Source organism: Condylura cristata, unplaced genomic scaffold (genome assembly GCF_000260355.1).
Source record: "Condylura cristata isolate star-nosed mole 26May11 unplaced genomic scaffold, ConCri1.0 scaffold00001, whole genome shotgun sequence".
NCBI lineage: Eukaryota > Metazoa > Chordata > Mammalia > Eulipotyphla > Talpidae > Condylura > Condylura cristata.
This window is the reverse complement of record NW_004567102.1, coordinates 72532420-72550922: the sequence shown is the minus strand read 5'-3', so window position 1 is coordinate 72550922 and position 18503 is coordinate 72532420. Positions and strand designations below refer to the sequence as shown.

Below are 18503 nucleotides of genomic sequence, written 5' to 3'. Positions count from 1 at the left end.
CTGCCTGTTCTGCTCCCCACTCTGTCCCTGGTGAATCCTCTCACCCTCCGCATCTCTGGCCTGTACCCCAGTTCTGTATGAATAAATAAATAAATCCTTAAAAAAAAGAGAGAGAGAGAGAGAGAAAGTCATTGTTTAACACTATTTAGTATTACTGTAAGAATCTTTCTACCCAAAAGACTTATGAGAAAAAACATGTAAGAACTAATAAAAAAAATTAACTATAATGAAACCAAATAAAAAAAACACTTTCTAGAACAACAAATGATCATAATGTACATTTGTTAGTAGTTACTACATGCTGGAGATTGAAAAATAAGTTATTTTCCTCAGACATTAATAACACCCCCAACCCCAGCAGGGTTTTTTAATACTGGAGGGGCAGAGGGGGAATTTCCCCTCCCCTTTAGGTTCACTGATGGGACAAATTAACCAGACTGTAAGAGAAAAGAACAATTTTAATAACATGTAGAGAATCTATATGGCTGTAAATTCTAAAGTAAATGGGTCAAAACAAGGATCTTATCCTGAAGTAAGGAATGTGACAGGAGCCTGGGGTTTCAGGGAGAGGAGCGGACTCAAATGACTCACATGAGGACAGGAAGATGCTCTGTAATTATTCCATGTTCCCTGTGCCTCACAGATAGTTTCCTCCAACTTCTGGAGATGGAACCAAATCTGGGTAAACCCGGGCATGCCCCTCTCGCACTTTTCACTCACTATTAAGGGAGTGGTGGCGTTTTCTCTTGAGCCTGTAAAGTCTTTATTGATTGAGCTCAGCTCAAAATAATCCACCTAAAAACTGACACATCTTGGGGAGGCCTGTCCTTCAATATTTACGGATTTGGAATGTGAGCATCAGAGTGTATGAGTAGTAGAATCTCCTTCAATTGACCTTTACTTAGCCAGTCCAGCAAATGCACTGACCAATTCAGTGGCTCAATCTGCATTGCCAAGAATGACCCAGTCCCATGAAAGCTGGTGAGTGGAAGCCTCTCTTCTAAGCAGTCTCTGCACATACAGTTTGCCCCTAGCACAATTTTGTGCTTCCCAAATGCTAGTTGTGTACTCTCAAACTTGTATATGCTTGTCACTGCAATAATGTAATTTAATAAAAGTAACACATAAACAATGAAATACATTTTAAAATAGTGCTTCCCAAAAAACTTATTAGAACACTTTGAAAAGATAAATCATACATGCAAAAATGTTGAATTAAATGTAGGAGATAAAACAGTAAAATTTAAGGAACAGAAATAACAAAAGCCCTGAGTTTTCTCATTTGTATTGTTCTGTGTCTTTACTTTCTATTCCATTATAAAGAGAGCCCAAGGGGGAGGATTCTTAGAAAAACATCACAAAAGGAGATTTTGGAGGAAAAGGTAGCATGGCCCTCAAAGGACCAAAATCACACATTAAAATAAACAAAAGACTTGAATCTGTCCAGTGAATGTGTATTCCTGATTTAAATTTAAGTAAAATGTCAATGCTATTTGCTACCCCTGTGGTGGAAGGAAGGATATTTTTCCACTTTATGGAGATATAACTAATATAAAAGAATACACGCATTTAAACAGTAAGTTTGACAAGTGTATACATCTATAAAACCATCAAGATAATGAATACATCAGTGCCCCTAAGTTTCCTCCTGTCTCCTTGTAATCATTTTCTTTCCCTTCCTCATTAACATCCCTTCACCCATCCCTAGTCAACTATTCATCTGTCTCTGTAGATTCATTTGCATTTTCTAATTTTACATAAATGGAATCATATGGTATGTATGCCTTTCCCCTCTGGCTTTTTTTATTTTACTGTAATTATTTTGAGTTTCTTTCATGTTGTTGCATGTATCAAAATGTCCATTGATTGCTCGGTAGTATTTATCATATAAGCATTCTATATTTTGAAAAAAAGAAAAAGCAAAAGCTAGCAAACTGTCAATTTCAGGCATTCATCAGGGGAAGCAGAGAGAAAGGAATCAAAACAGAGGCAAAATTTCAAGGGTCTATGATATGGGATATCTTGGTGGTGGTGATTTTATGGGGACAACACCTGAGAAATCAAACAGTAGAAAAATGAAAAATGATGTAAAAATATATATAAATAAGTAAATTGAAAAATAAAAAACTATTTTGTACCCAAAAAAAATAAAAATAAGCATTCTACAGTTTGTTTGCTTTGTTTTGGGTTATTACAAAGCTGACGTAAGTTCACGGACAAGCCTCCATTTCATTTGGGTAAATACAGACATGGAATGGCTGTATAGGGCAGAGATGTTTAATATTTTGAGAAACTGCCAAACTATTTCCCATCAGTGTATGAGTTCATTACCTCACTTATTTGCCAGCGATTACTATTCTGTCTTTTAATTTAATTTCTTTTAGAAATTTGTATCTCATTGTGATTTTGATTCCCTAACCAATAATAATGTCAACTGTTTTATTATGTTCATTTATCATTTTTTTCACTTTGCAAAGTGCTCAAATTTTTTGTCCAATGTTTGTTTTTCTTGTCAGGTTTAGGGAGTTCTTCATAGTCTTCATATACTTTGGATACCAGTCCTTTTCTTTGGTTGGTCTTTTTATCTCTCAAAATGTTTTTAGAGGAGTTCATAATTTTCATAAACTCTAATTTGTTCATTTTTAGATTTTACATTTAAATCTATAATGCGCTTTAATTTTTTTTAACATGGTGTTGAATCCAGGTTTGGTTTTTGGTTTTTTGCATATGAATAGCAATTTGTTCCAGCTCCATTTGTTACATTATCCTTTCTTCATTGAATTCTCTTTACACCTTCACCAAAAAAATCAAATGTAAATTGTACATGCATAAAATATTTGTAAGTGTGGGTCTATGTCTGTATTCTATCCTTCCCTGGATTTCTTTGCCTATCTCTATGCCAATTATCTTTATGCCAGTGCAGGTACCTAATTTTTTAATAACTTTTCTGACTTTTAGGATTGGGATTATCAAAAGGTTTTTACTGTATAAAACTTGATGCAACAGGCAAGGGCATTGTAGAAAGAAGGATGGCAGACACAGAAACAATAAGTCAGAGATTAACACAATAGGTAAAAGAAACAGATTAAATGGATATTTTTTAAAATGGCATTTTTCTCAACCCTGCTCTTGTCAAAGACTACCCTCCCCCCTCCATCTAATCATCCTATCCTGTTTTGAAAGGTTATGTGTATAAAGTAAGCAGCATTTATTAGGCAATAATTCATTTGTGTTCTCATGTATAATTCATCAAAGGCATATGCTCCTGCCAGAGTTTCTGAGCAGTATGAAATAGCCAGGACTGCTATAATTCCTGCCAAAAATAAACTGACCTTTTAGATATCCTGTGCAGTCTTGTCATGGGCAATGATATAATCTCCATTGAGCTTTTTAAAATATTCACAATAGCCCCCTCAGGACTGCCATCCAGCTCCCTACCCCAACCTCTTTTTAAATCCAGAGGAGAAACCCTAGCCTCAGAGATTTACCTGATCTTATGTCCTTCATCTACCACATGCTCACTTCAGACACATGTGGACTGTTAACATGATGAAAATAACAAGAGAATGTATGGTTTTGCAATAAATTGGAATAGCATCATTAACTCAAGGAGAGCCCTAACCTGTAAAAAAATTCTCTAAAGGAACCATGTAAGAGCATTTTCCTCTGTAAGGCTATGTGGGATTCAAATAAGCAGTGAGTGATAAGATTTGGCAACTCCTAAAGTCTGAGATACCAAAGCCTCAGATAGAGAAAAACTGAAAATGAACCATATCAAGGGAAACTTTTAAAAATTAGTCAAAAAGGAAAACCCTGCCCATGTTGGATACATACATTCATGCTATAAAACCCTACAACATGTCTGATTCCAAAAACATCTCAAAGTCAGATTCCCAAGTGAATAAAATGATAGATCCCTGGTAGAGACTATTAAAATGTCACCTTCTACCAGATAATAGTTCTGCTCAGGCAATGACAAGAGGGAACAGATGTCAACAAATTAATGCACAAAAAGTGATAGAAGACACACAATTATTGATTTCAGATATTGTTTTTCCCTTTTAGAAGAAATGTCTTTCTTCTCTTCCCTAAGAACTGGATGCTTTCAAATGTACTTGTCATGCTTACAAAGGGGTCCAGCAAGATCGCTTGGAATTCCATTTTCATATGCATGTTGCCAGAGCTGCAGTGTCTTTTAAATCTACTAGTTGGCAAAACAAGCTCAAAGTTCTCTCTCAAAGAAAAGAAAGGGCTGACCTATCAATTTCATTTAAGGACTAGGAAAGGGAGTTCAAGCTCAACACCCAGTTTTTCATTCACTGTGTGAACTTACTAATTAGATTTAAGTTCTCTGGGCCTCCATTTATCTCTGAACTGAGTATAATAATCAATGCAATTCAACAAACACGGATTTTGTGAATACAAAGGAAAACAGCCCTTGCTAATTTCAGTATCTATAAATTCTCTGTCCTAGCTATGATTTTTCCACTTTCAGGTTTATAAAGAATATAATTAGATTGTTCTAAACTTCACTTTAAGATACAACCTAATAGGAAAAACACACACAACTAGGAGGCAACAGATAAACTGGAAACATTCAGCAGGGAAAGGGGTGTAAGAGGGATCAGGACAGGGGAGGGAAAAGTACAAGAGACTATGGTGATGGTTTACAGTGACAGGGTGATGGGAATTCTATCGGGATTATACCTGAAACACCAACGTAAAAAAAATACATATATAAATTTTTTAAAAAGATACAGTCTAACTTTTCAGTCTGTTACATCAAACTACTTGGTATGATGTCCATCAGGAAATAGTGTAGTGTGGCCAATTCCATTTGAACACTTACACATGATCAGTGCTGCCCAGAGAATTTCCTAAGACAAAGCACTTTGTTTTTATCTTTTCTGTCCTTGAGGTGTTAATACTATGTGAGTTTAATATATGTAAAAGTACTGCAATGCTAAATGTTATCCTTCAAAAAAATACCTTAAAAGTTCCTTATTTCAGATAGTACATACAAGTGTGTATAGCACTTCTCTAGCTTCGAAAATACCTCACTCTGATTAGGTAAGGTTTATTTCTGGTTATAGAAGAACGCTGAGAGAACATCAAAAGAACAAAAGCTCAAAACAAACTTTTCTTCTTCCAAAATTTGAAATGAAGGGGACAAAGAGATTTGAGAGATAAACTTTACCGCTCACTGTACAGAATGTCAACAACAGTTTTATTACAACTCAGTTTTCATCTTCTTACAATGAAGAAGCATATAATCAACTCTTTTCATTACAAAAATTGTCATGGGCTTAGGAATCAAAGAAAATACTTGTATAGATTATCTATCTATTCCCTACACCAGAACAATAATTCTAGACTATCCACATGGAATCAATTTTGTTATAGAGAATGTTTATTTTGTTGTAAAGGAGATTTACATCACTTTCAAAGATCATAAAAATTTCAGTTTCAATTAGCTACACTAGTAACTGTGAAATAGTGCCTTGAATAGTAATCAAAGCCTGAGAATGTCTTTTCTACTACCTTTTCTGATCAATCATAAGTTCAGAAACATTGAATTCCAAAACATAAGCGACACACTAAAGAGTAGGATGTTAGTTTCTGAAATTTTATTATTTTTAATACATACATTTCACAAACAGAAACCTTCTAACATCACACACAATTCCATAACCAAATGTTGCAATTTTATCAACATTCTTTTACGTATTTACACTGTTTTCCCTCAACAAAAGTGCAATCCAAGATATCTTGAAAAGAAATCTTTATTGACAAGAATATATTTTTTGAGCTGGTTTTAATGTTGCCCATCCATTTTATTTTCTTTCAATTTACCTGGAAGAATAATTAAGTCAACAGGACACAGAGATGAGCTGGGCCAGGCAGAATCCTTTTATGGGAACCAAAACACTGAACAAGAGGACTTTCTTCTCACCATTGGCCCACGCGCCCAATAAAATTACTCAATAGCTATTGTCATGAAGCTAAACAGGAAAGCAACCTGGAGTTCCTGACCTGGACACAGGAGAATAGATCATATGTCAACCAGTGACTGCAAAACAAAAGACTTCAGCAAATTAGTTTTGGTGGTCTAGTAAGTTATGCATCAGTATACCTGTTTGTTTTCAAGTTTAAACACCTAATAAAATTCTTTCCTGATGAGTTAGTATCTCCAAAGCAGATATGAAAATACTTTTTTTATTCTAAAAATGAACTTCTTTACAAAACATAGAAATTAAAGAGTGGTAAAAGCTCTTTCTTAATTAGGAGAAAATAATTCACCCCACTTCCCAATTTCAATGTTTATCTTTTACAGTATAAACCCAGTATATCAACTGCTTCAGATATAACCAGAGTTGACCTGAAGAAAAAATGATGAGATCATCAGAAAGAGGCTTTTCACTACACTAAAGCAGGTAATTTTATTTCTTCAAGGTATATAACTCTTAAAAAAAAGATTTCTTAAAAAGTTAGAGTAGATGAAAAATCACTTTGAAATTATTAGTCACTTATGAGTAGTTCATGTTATTGAACACTATTCATCAAAAAGGGAGAAAATGGATATCTTCAGTGACTAATATCCTTAAAACCCTTTAATATCCAAGCCACAACAAAATAATTATCTTCTTTGACATATTCGAATTCCCACCAAGGTATTCAGAACAAAGTACTTTGAGAAAGGTTAGGGAAAATGTTATGGTCAGCAGATTTCCAAAGTAAGATTTATTCTTCATACTGTTGCTTACCCAATTATATTTTACCCTCCAATCAGCCAAAATTTCTCTTATAGACAGGAAAGCAATGCCTTAAAGGCAAAAGACATCTCAGATATGATACCTATGCCTCTCCTTTTACATAACTGCAGCATCCACACACTCATATCTTATCATCAAAATAAAGGCCAAATGCAAATTTTACCCAATTACAGTGAAATCACATCATACTTATTTTTCAGGGAGTAAAAAACAATATGAAGAAAAATACTGAACATATCAGACACTATAGTCATAACAGCTTTTTGACTGAGAAGACTGCTGAATACAACCTGCATATAAACCTTTAAGCTTCAGAACAACAAAATGAGCAGGTTTCTATACAAAAATTGAGGTGGGTTCAAGAACAACATTATGAATACTTCAGAAATAAAACCCAAATGGTACTGTGAAGACAAGAGAAATTTACTAATTTTTATACCTGGATACCTAAGAGAATCAACAGGGTGACAGTTAATTCACAATTATAGCTTTATGCAGTAGGACAAATTTGCAAGGGATATATCCTGTAGACCTCTTTAACTTGCATCACATACTGTCAGATCAATAATGATTTTCTGCTTCTTAGAGGCATTAAGCATGTCTGCACATCTGTGAAATATTTTTCAGATCATCAAGCACTAAACTAGATGCTCTAAACCAAGTGATAATCATCTAAGCTGAATGATGAAAAGTATTAGTTGATATACTGGTGCTTTGATGCTGTGTTGTTTCAAATAAAATGTCAAATATTTCATGTAGCAAAACCCACTCCAATAATGCCTAAACACTTCTGAGAGGGAAGCCAACTTTTTTCTGAGAATAAAAAGTAGTATCAATCAATGACTTATATAAAAGCCTTCACAGCCCCAAATTCAACTGCCATGAAATGATTATATTTTCAACATTCTTTTAGCGTGTATGCATATCACACTTGAAATCATCAAGTTTGGTTTTGAGAAAACATATTCCAATCCCATAAGGAAATAGGGCATCAGTCTATTGAAGTTACCACAAGCTAATGAACAGAGGCTATTGTTTTGGAAAGCCCAATGCTCTGATGAATCAAGTTTAAAAAGTTCCCTTTTTATTTTCACCAGTGGCAAGGTACATACAGATCTTTAGAACTACCTCTTTTTAAACATATTATTATACATTATAATTAGTGGATTTCCAAAACAAAACACACTCTAAAAAGGAATATTACCTTTTCCTCCTATCTTCACAAGCAATCATTCCTTCCTAGGGTCAAATCTTTCATTTTTTGAAACTCAGCATTCAATGGCTAAAATGTGGCTATAATCAGTTTGGGGGAAGGTAAATGTGGCAATAACTGTTCTGAAACTCATCAGTTAGGGTGCACGCCTGATATTTACCTGTGAGTAGGGCAAAATGGCATTTCAACAGAGAAACCTTTATAAATTACCACCACCCCAATCTGTTATTCCTGGGTTCCCCTTAAGAGCTAGTAAGAATAATTTCAAGGACACACCTCAATTAGCAATGTTCTGCCTTTTTGCCCACTTGAGTCAGTGTGCAGCATCAATGCCATATTTAGCTTATTTCCTCTGGTACAGGTCAGTTTGCCTAAAAATATTTGCTGCATCAATAGCTTTCACATGTCTTAAAAATTGGGCATTATTTTCAGCATGAAAACCAAATGCTGAATTACAACAGTGACAGAAAATGAACTCCTGTTCATTTACACATAGTCCGTCAGTGAGGGCAAACTTGGCACATCAGTGTGCACCACAAAGCGCTAAGCCTGGGTAGACTAACTCTCTCAGCCCTCCAGGCACACACTTACATTCACTTGTCACAAGTTTTTCTCAAGGCCCAGGCAAGGTCGAAAAGTGGGTCTTGAGACAATTAATTAACATTTCAGTAAGAGTTTCCTTGCAACTCCTACCCTGCTCTTAGTTAATGACCACCTAGTCCTTTTCTGACTCATCCCATCCTCCCCACCACCTACAAGTTGCATGAGAGACCCCCTTCCATAGTGAAATATTACCCCCAAACTCACAGGCCTGTCCATTTGGGCTCTGGTCATGACCACAGACTAGGATTGAGAGTTAAGAGAAGGCTAGGGCCAGCCCCCACTTCAGTGGCACACATACACAAAGGAACGCTCCTTTAAATTAGAAAAGAAATTAATGTCACAGAATGTTTCTCTATAAAAGATATGTAATAAAGTAATAATATCAATAAAATAAGCTATTACTAAAGCAAAGCTTTCATCAATAAGCTTCGAGAACTTTGAAGGAAGAAAATGGCTTCACAAAATGGTAGTCCAGGTTCCCACAGTGTGGACACTGCTGGACGTTGCTGTACTCAGAGAAGTACTGCATCCCAATCCGCACGTCTATCACAGGCTTCCCGCAGTGCTTACAGTTCAGGCGGGCCTGGGGGGGAAACACAGACACGTGAGCTGCAAGGCCTTTCCACTTCACCAACCTGATCCTAGCCAAAAGGCAAATGGCACATCTGGGAAACTGATAAAGAGTTTTTAATGGAAGTGTCACTATTCTGACCAAAAGCCCCATCTTCAAGGCACAGGATAAGCATAAAGTATATATTCGTGATTGGGTTGAAAGACTAACAGCGCCTAATTTCTCTCTTGGTACACAGCACTGCTAGTTTCTTTCTGATAGGAAGGAAGTTCTAAACCTGTACTGTCTAAACTTGTCCACTCCATTCCCCAGGGGAAAACCCACCTCCCTGGGTTTCACAGCGTGGTAAAACTCATTTCCCTCATCTTCACCTGTGTGAAAGATCTTTGAAGAGACTGAATTTATTTTAAAAATTCGTATATATTTTTTAAATCTACTCCTTACTACATTTGTGTTTTCTGTATCAGTAGAATTTCCCTAAAATATTCAAATAAAATTTAGCAATTCAGGAAGAAGTGCTATGTTTCCCTGAGGCTTCTGGAACCCACTAGCAAACTGTCTTCACATATGTCTGCTCTTTCTCTCATATCACAATCCTCAACAAGAGGTCCTTTCAACAAGAGGTTCAGGGACTCAGGTGAATAATTAGAATTTATAAATACAATAGATTGAAATTCATTCTAAAAGTTTAATAAAAAAGTATAATGTCATTTGTCCTTAAAACACCCCTGTGAGGAAGATGGTGGCATGTGAAGCTTAGGTGATGAAAGCAAGGCACAGTGTGATAAAGTACCCAAGAGTATGTAGTTAAGGAGGTAGAAAGGTGAGATTTGAACAATCGCTTAATTCACAGCTCTTAACCATGGCAGGGGACTACCTTTCCAGAATAATTTTAAAACCCCTTTTAACTGATTAATCTCTCCCAGCAACATTAAAAGAGAGACTCAAAGCAAAGCTCTCTCACTCTCTACTGCTTGTAATAAAAGTAACCATCATCCAAGTCCACTGGAAGACTTTCCTTGACTCCCCAGTAGTGCCTACCACTTGCACCTTCACATTAAATATGGTTCATTGACTGTTTTTAAGCCAAACAGTAATCAAACATGGTTTCCATTTCAGAGGGGCCAGGAAATAAAGGTCGGCCTTTGTAAGGAAGAACTATGTAGTGACTAAGAGGCTGGGTATGGCAGGACGTTATTCTGCTTTTCTCCCCAAAGATACAGATATACCCAGGTGGTGGTGAAAGAACACCAGATTGAATATTACAGGTTTTAGTCAAGGCTATCACACATTTTGTAGACCTGAGTAAAATAATCCAAATTTTTATGCCCCCAGTATATGTGGAAAATTAGTTTGGCCTAGATTCCCAGGTCCTTACGAGCACTAACATTGAGTCACAGGGCCAAATTTTCTTTTACTTCTTTATTTTTTAAAAAGATAACCTTCTAAGGAGTGTGTGTATAGAGTAGGGGACCATTTCCTTTTGTTTCCCTCATGTCAAGAGCTGACATAAATAAGTATTATAAAATACCACAGCTAGTAAAGACTATGATATCTCATTCCCAGGGTTTGAAACGGAAATGTGGTCAATGTGTTAGAATAGCATAAAAGTAGTTATTCCTATTTGGAATCAAGCAACAGGCTATGAATGGCCGCTTACGCCTCTCATGACTATGTTTATCTCCTGAGGTCACTAGCTAAAATAGGGACTCTTCAATTTTACTGACACAGGTGACCTTCCAAATAAACTGATAATAGTAAAGATATTCCCACTACAAAAACCAAACAACATTACAGAAAAAAAAAAGTAATAAAAAATATGTAGTACTAAAAAATGTATTTATCAAATACTTAAAGTAGGGTTTTTTTTCTTTTGATATGATCACTGAATAGTAAAGGAAATTTCTCTCCCACCCACAAATATAGACAAATCATATAACAAGTATTTTCTTAGAAATAAACCAAGAAATTTCTAAAGTATTTGTTTGTTGCCTGTTTCTCTGAACATGATATGTTTTCATATTACTACTTCTTTTCCTATGACAGCTAAATTTTAGATGCTTAGCATCAGAAAACACCCCCTACTAAGTGTTGTCTTAAGGATTACAAATATTTCATGTCAACATTAAAACACCTAACAAGCAGAAAGTCCCTGGGTAATTGTAATATCCCATAGGAAAGGAAGAAAAGAAAAATCCCGACTACTAAAGGAAACCAAACTTTCTTCTTCCTTTTCAATAATTAATTTTTCTTACTAGAAACTTGGTATATGTTAACACACAAAATGTGAGAAAATGTAAGTAAACAAAAAGAAAACTACAGAAACCACTTATCACTTATCATCCAGAGACAACATCTGGTAACAGGTTAGCAGATTCCTTTTCATATTGTCCCACAAAAAGGAGCATGATATTGGGCCATTTTATAACCTCCCTTTCTGACTTAATATACTGAAAATATTCCTCACGTAATTATACCTTACAGTATCCCTTTCAATGACTGCCTAGTACTCTGGCAATGGCCACTTACACTGTGGTAAATCCGCCACCACTCCTGGGCCTTGGGGGAAGTTTCCTGACTGCTCAATACTGAAGCATCTTCTCTATGTCCTCATTCCTCCCCCACAGTAACTTTAGTGCTGCTTTTAATTTCTCCACTTGGGGACAGAGGCCTGATACCACCCGGGGCTTGCTCTGTGGGGTCAATACCAACCTGACAGCATGGAGAGGCAGCCAGGATGTCGTAGGTGTACATGGTGCCTAGCTGGTGCCAGCTGCCATCCCAACGTGACTTACACTTGATGCAGATGATCTTATGAACTCCTTCCAGGCAGTCCACGCACACGGCGTACAGGTGCATGAGTCTCCCTATGCACAGAAGACACAATGCTGAGAGTGGCCATCAAGGAAACACCTTTAGACTTCAAGGGGAAAAATGGTTCATCAAACAATTATGAACAAACATTTCCTCATTTGGAAAAACAGAAAAAGCAAAATAGATATTTATTCCCCATCCCCAAGATGTCTTTTAAAAAGAATGAATTATTAACTATTGTCAATGGGACATGTACATTAAATTCAACTTCCTGAATACTAGTTTCACCTTTCCTAAAAAGTACTGCTAGATTTATCATATGGACATCCAAGTGTAAATGACAAAACAACGCATGCCCCAAACTAGCCTGTGAGCATGCAGGGCTTGCTGCTCAGCCTATGCATGGGAGGCAGACGGACACCAAGCCAGCACTGATGGTCTTCATTCATGGGCGCTCATCCACCAGTAAGTCCCAACACAGAAAGCCAAGTCTCTCTGTGTATTGCTACCCCAAAATTACATCACACTAAAAATTACTATTTTTAGCTGTCATTGTCTCCAAAATTACTCATCCTTCACCACATCTAATGTAGAAACCAGGATTATATCTTATTCGGAAGTTTTCTGTTTGTTTGTTTGTTTTTTTAAGGAATTCATTGTTGTGTGATTTCCTGGGCTCTTAAGTCACAACCCACCTCTCCATTACTTATCAACAAATACTGCTTGTTAAATGAAAATACTTCCCTGGTTTATAAGGATGAGTTAGAGCATAAAAACCTGGGAAAGCGCTGGAATACCCAGGACCTGCCTGGGCCATGTGCAATGGCAAGAGTTCGCCCTCCACATAGGGACCAGTGAGCTCCACTGTGCTAAAAACTACCATCAGAAGAACACATACTCCTGAGAGGCTTCTCAACTTACTCAGAAAGTGCTGCGCTATTCACTGTCATCAGCCACAGCTCTTTGCCTGTCAGTGGTCAGGACTAGCCTGCTCCTTACTGGAAAGCATTCTACAGTACTTGCAGGGAAGCCTTCCAATGCTGTGGCTTACATGATCAGGGCAGTTTTACTCATCTCTGTATGCTCAGCAACTAGCACTAGGTCTGGAACATGAAAGCACTCCCTAGTTGTGTACTGGGTAAATAAATGGGGTATATTAATAGCCAAGGACATTACAACCTTGGAGGCTTCTATGCCAAGAATTAGACTGGTGACAAGAGCGTCCTAAAATACTGCTCACCTCTGCTCAAAGGCACTGCATGCAACTCTTTAAAAAGGCCTCATATGATATAGCCCACTTGGGACATTTTAGACCTTAGTTCTAGTATCCAGGAGCACATGGAAAATGTTCCCTCCTCAACTTAGTCAACTGCAATTCTCAAACATTCAAAGATATCAGGCTGTTGCTAGAAGGGTGAGGGTGAAGACAGAAAAGTCAAGTGTTGATAGCAAGAACCATGAATAAAAGTTGACAGGTAACTTTTACCAAGAGTCTGGCACTGTGCTCTAAGGCTATGTGAATCATTTCATTTAACCCTCAGCAGCACTGCAAGTAGAAGTTACTATTCCCACTTGACATGAGGGACCAATGCCTAGCAAGGGCTTCAGTCTCTTTCTGACATTCACAAAAATAAAGTCCAGACTAAAATTCATGTATCTATCTGACTTTTAACCTCCAAACAAACTCATGGGAACACCTAGCCTGGACTGAAAGTCCAAACTGCTTTCAGTTATTATACATATTCCTAGAGAGAGATCTAAAGAATTGTAAATTTCTAAATGCTAAGGTGGTTAATGCAAACAAAAGGTAGATTCCTGTAAGAATAGTCACCTGCGGTTCTAGGTGATAAGGAAGCAAGAAGAATGTCCTAATTAGATTAATCTTTAAAAAATTATTCAAACCAAACAAAAGCATCCTCTCAGAGGAAGAGTCAGACTACAGAGGCTGGAGATGGGGGCTGGGGAGAGGGGGTAGAGGGGCTGGGGAGGAGGGCAAAGCAAGGGAGTGAGAACCCACACTTCACCACTAGAAATAACACATTATTTCAGCAGCATATAATCAACTACAGACTAGAATCCCGTGGCATGGAATATAGCCTTTCTATTTAAGTTGAAATCAGTTTCCAGAATATATGGCTGGGACTCTGTGAGGAAAGACATGACTTACACTCACTTGGTTTGAAAAAGATTGCACAGACGTCTCCAAGGTTTGGCAGTGAGCTCACTAACAGGTGTCGAGGCTCCACCTGTGGCAACAACTAGCTGATAAAACACCCTGACCTTAGATTCTATCACCAATATTTAAACTTCTCAAGGCTTTTATACTGCATACCTACCCATCCACTTATGTATCTGTGTGTGCACTCACGTGTACACACACACAGTTCTCAGGTTTTCTAATTTTCACTTTTCTCCATTTGCTCCCTGGTAAGTTCAGTATTTTGTCTTGGATGCTATTATCTTCCTTTTGTCCTCCCCATTCAAGACCTCTTCCATGCTTAAGATTTCAACCACCACTTGTAAAATTTGCTCCCCTGTGTTCATCCCAAATGCTAATCTCTAGTAATGGTTGCAAGACTCTCCACACAAAAACCCCAACATCCTCTCAAGGCAAACACACACAGATACCAGCACACTAAGATCAGATCTCTTTCCCAACTTTTCCACTCCTGTCCATGACAGCAACATCGATCAACAAGACTCATCTTCATCTTCTGCTGTCAAGTTACTGCCAAGCTGTGATTTTCCTTCTAAAATCTCTCTCCCAGATATTCCCACCTTTCATTTCCCACTATCACTACTCAGCAGTCCTTTCACGTAGATTGGCCTAGACTAAAAGTTCCAATTCTCTGTTCTACCCTGGTCAAACAACTTTTCACTCAAGCAATTACCTGCTTAAAATTTTTAGACCCTAAATTATAAAGAATAAAGCAAAGTTCTTTATTATGGTTTGAAGGATATCCACAAACTGTTTTCTACCTACCCTGCTCATTTTCTCTTCTAGAACCTCTGCTCCAAATAAGCTCTTCTTTCCAGTTCTCTCAGTATCTCCCAATTAACCTGCTTTACCACTATTCCTTTCTCCCATTGTTCCATCTCTATATTATAAAGTCACAGAAGGTGACTAAACCTGCTTATCCAAGATCCAACCCACCTTTTGACATGTGCCTTCCTATTGCCTCCCTCAGCTACCCAAGTCAAAGGTGTCCCTCCTTAGAAATTATAGGATGTTTAATGTACATAATATTCAGGAGTTATTAATCCCAGAGATACTATGAGTACCTTAGTCCTGCTGAAGTCAGTTATAATTTTATAAGAGCATCCTAAGATTTTAAACTAATCTGAGACCAGTACTAATAGTGCCCAGCACATATGGAATTCTTAAAGTGAACTGTTGATGTATCACATGAAAGAACTTGCCCATCATGAATAGAAAAAGACGACTACTACTTAATATGTAACTTTACTCATTTATTCATTCACTGCTTATATGTAGCTTCACTCACTTGCATAAGAAATATTTTCAGTCTTAATATGGTAAAGTAAAACTGATTCAAAAACTACTTCCCTCTAAAATTATCTCAAACTCTATAAAGGACAAGAAACAAAACACAAACTCCATATTCCATGAAACTATGAGCCACCTGCAACCTAGAACCGAAACTTGTGATCAGAAGTTGGATGGAGGGGTAGTAAATGGCTTAACTCTGACACTGGACAACAGAGACACAGGGTAAGATGGGATGAAGCACTGCAATGGAAATGGTGGGATATACAGGTAACCACACATTCTACACAACCTTTTCCATCAAGGCGCAGTCTATTCTACCATTCCCTGTACCTAAGACTTACAAGTTATTTGGAAGAACAGAATGTGGTGGAAGTGATTACTTAGTTTCAACCTTAAGACACAAGAGAAAGACCAGTGCCTACTGTCACCCTCCTGAGTGTTATCCTACCAATGAGAGGGAAAAAGCCGAGGCTAGGCCACTGAAAGATGAAAGATTATATCAAAACAGAGATCAGTCACCCTACCTGAAGCTACTGGTGCCAACCATTCTGCCAACTGCACAATTCGTGTGAGAGGACATGCTAACCAAACAACGCCTACAATTGTGAAAAATTATTAAGTCATCACCATTTTAAAGTTTTGGAATTGTTTACATTTTAACATTAAATGAAGCTCCAGAAAATTAATGAGTACTACCTTCAAAGTCATCTTCCTTTTCCTGACAAAGACAAGAAACCACACCTATAAAACAAGAACTGAATGCTATTAAAAAGAGTTCTTTTAAATTATAAGAGAATAGAAAATCTTAAGCTCAAGCTATAACTAGGTTGAATGGTCAAATTTTTCAGATACTAAAGCACAGAACAAAAAAGCACTTCTCTGCAACTTGCTTTGATTGACACAGTAGAGCCTGTATGTTCAAGTAACCCTGAGCCAGCTGGAGCTGGGAGACACATGTGTTAGAAAATAGCTACCCAGAGGCAAGGGTCCCACCACCCCCAGAAATGCAAGACTCAAGTTACCTAAATAAAAGCCCCTTTAGATTTCCTCATGTCTGAGTTGCTCTGCAATAAGCCAATGAACTTCAGCCAAGTCCACATTCTTTGCCCCAATCCATTTTTTTAGCCAACAAAAATGAACTACTCTGGTCTCAACTACGGTTCCCCAAACCTATGTAACATCATTCCCTTTCTTAATCACGGAGACAGATTTGAGTTTATCTCCCATCTTCTTGTCAATCAACAAAAAAGCACTTTTCTTTTTTCAAAATCCAAGTGTCATCATACTCTGGTATACACATTTCAGGTAGCAAGTCCACACTGCTTGGAAACACATAAAAATACTGGAATATAAAATCAAAGTGAGCTCCCAGAGAGCAGAACAAAGAGGTGAACAATAGGGCAGATACATATAAAGGATTTCCCCACCTCAAAAATAATACATCAATCTAAGAGACTCAATATCTGAACAGTTTTTATAGTTTAAAAATATGAAAATAAGAGGTTATCAAAGAAATAATTCAAAGAAAATTTCCTCAAACTGAAAACTGTAAGTTCGCAAAATCAAAAGCCAAGAAAACACAAGGCACAATGAACAGGGGAAGAAAGCGATGCACACTGTGCATGGTGAAACTTCTGAATACTAGGGCTGAGGAGGAGCCTTAAACTTATAAAACAGTGAGGGATAAGGGGACAGAAATAAGAGTAATACTAAGCTTCTCAACAGCAACACTGAAAGACAGAAGACAGTGAAGAAATGCCTTCAAATGTCCAAGGGGAAAAAATAATTTTTCCTTGACATCTATCCCCAACCAAATAGCAATCAGGTGTGAAGACAGAGTCAAGATATTATCAGACTTTCAAAGTCTCTATTTCCATGCTCTCTTTCTCAGAAAGCTTTTGGGGATGTTTTTAACAAATTGAGGGAGTAAACCAAGAGAAAAGAAAATATGGGACCTAGGAAATAGCAGACAAAAAAACAGGAAAGCAATCAAGGAATTCCTGAAGGACACCTAAATGGGAGAGCAGATCTGAATACACCAGCATAGATAGGTGCAGAGAGATCAAAGGCTCCAAAGGGAAATTTCTAGAAAATAAAATTCATAAAATGTCTGGCAGGAATGTGGAAATGATTTTGCATGGTAATTTGCAAAACTGCTAGATAGTGAAAAGAGCCAAGCAAGGTTTCAAAAAAAGGCTAAGCAAATGAAAATGTGCAGCAATTTCTCATTTTAATAAAAACAAAATACACTCTAGAATATATGGTATATATGAAATAGAATTATACTTCTTGGCTCAGCACTAAATATGTATATACTTTTAATACTACAATAAAAACAGTTAGGATCTGACCAAGAATTGGGATATATTATCACGAGTGAAAAGGAAAGGTGCAGGAAAGCATAGTCACCTACCTGAAAATTATGTCAATGGGTATTATCTAAATTGGAGAATGAAGATCAGAGTTTTACAGTTAGGACAGTAAACACTTGAAGAATCAGTTCAGATTTGAAAGTGTCGCTGGGAACTGAGGCAGCAAAGCTGCTCGGAAAAATGATATGGGGACATATCATTTTTATTACTGTGTTCTATAGCACACTTTAAAGTTATAAAAGTTACTATCATGCATCCCACCTTTGTATAAATTCAATAGGTTTATGTGAATCAACACATTTCACAGTTAGACTAACCAACCTCCTGTCATGCAATTATGGCTGAAATATCCCCAAGTCTTTGTATGTCATCCCAACCCTAATAAGTGCTCCACCCCCAGCACCAGGGTCACCTCTGAGTTTTCAATAACCTCCTCTTTAGCTTTTGTTGCTGTCAAGAAAAGTCTCATCTTTCAAAACCTTCAAGATTAATTCATCTAATCTAAAACACCACAGGCCTCTCTGACCCACACTTCCCCTTACTCGTTGTTAACAGGATCAAACAGACTGTGCCGCTGGTTGAGCCCATGAATGGTTTTCAAAGGCAACTATTTTAGACCAAGAGACATAATTATGGGATCCCTTGT

General features: G+C 37.2%; 1 protein-coding gene across 1 annotated transcript in view; it reads right to left on the bottom strand.

The window, feature by feature from the left end:
- Positions 1-5610: 5610 nt before the first annotated feature.
- HECA (headcase homolog (Drosophila)) overlaps positions 5611-18503 on the bottom strand; it is a gene marked incomplete at its 5' end in the record, with an annotated part of 44704 nt that continues 31811 nt past the window's right edge. Inside the window, 2 exons of the mRNA XM_012734994.1 lie at positions 5611-9172; positions 11873-12027. Of these exons, the coding sequence (XP_012590448.1) occupies positions 9008-9172; positions 11873-12027 (320 nt within the window). The remainder of the gene's footprint in view (positions 9173-11872; positions 12028-18503) is intronic.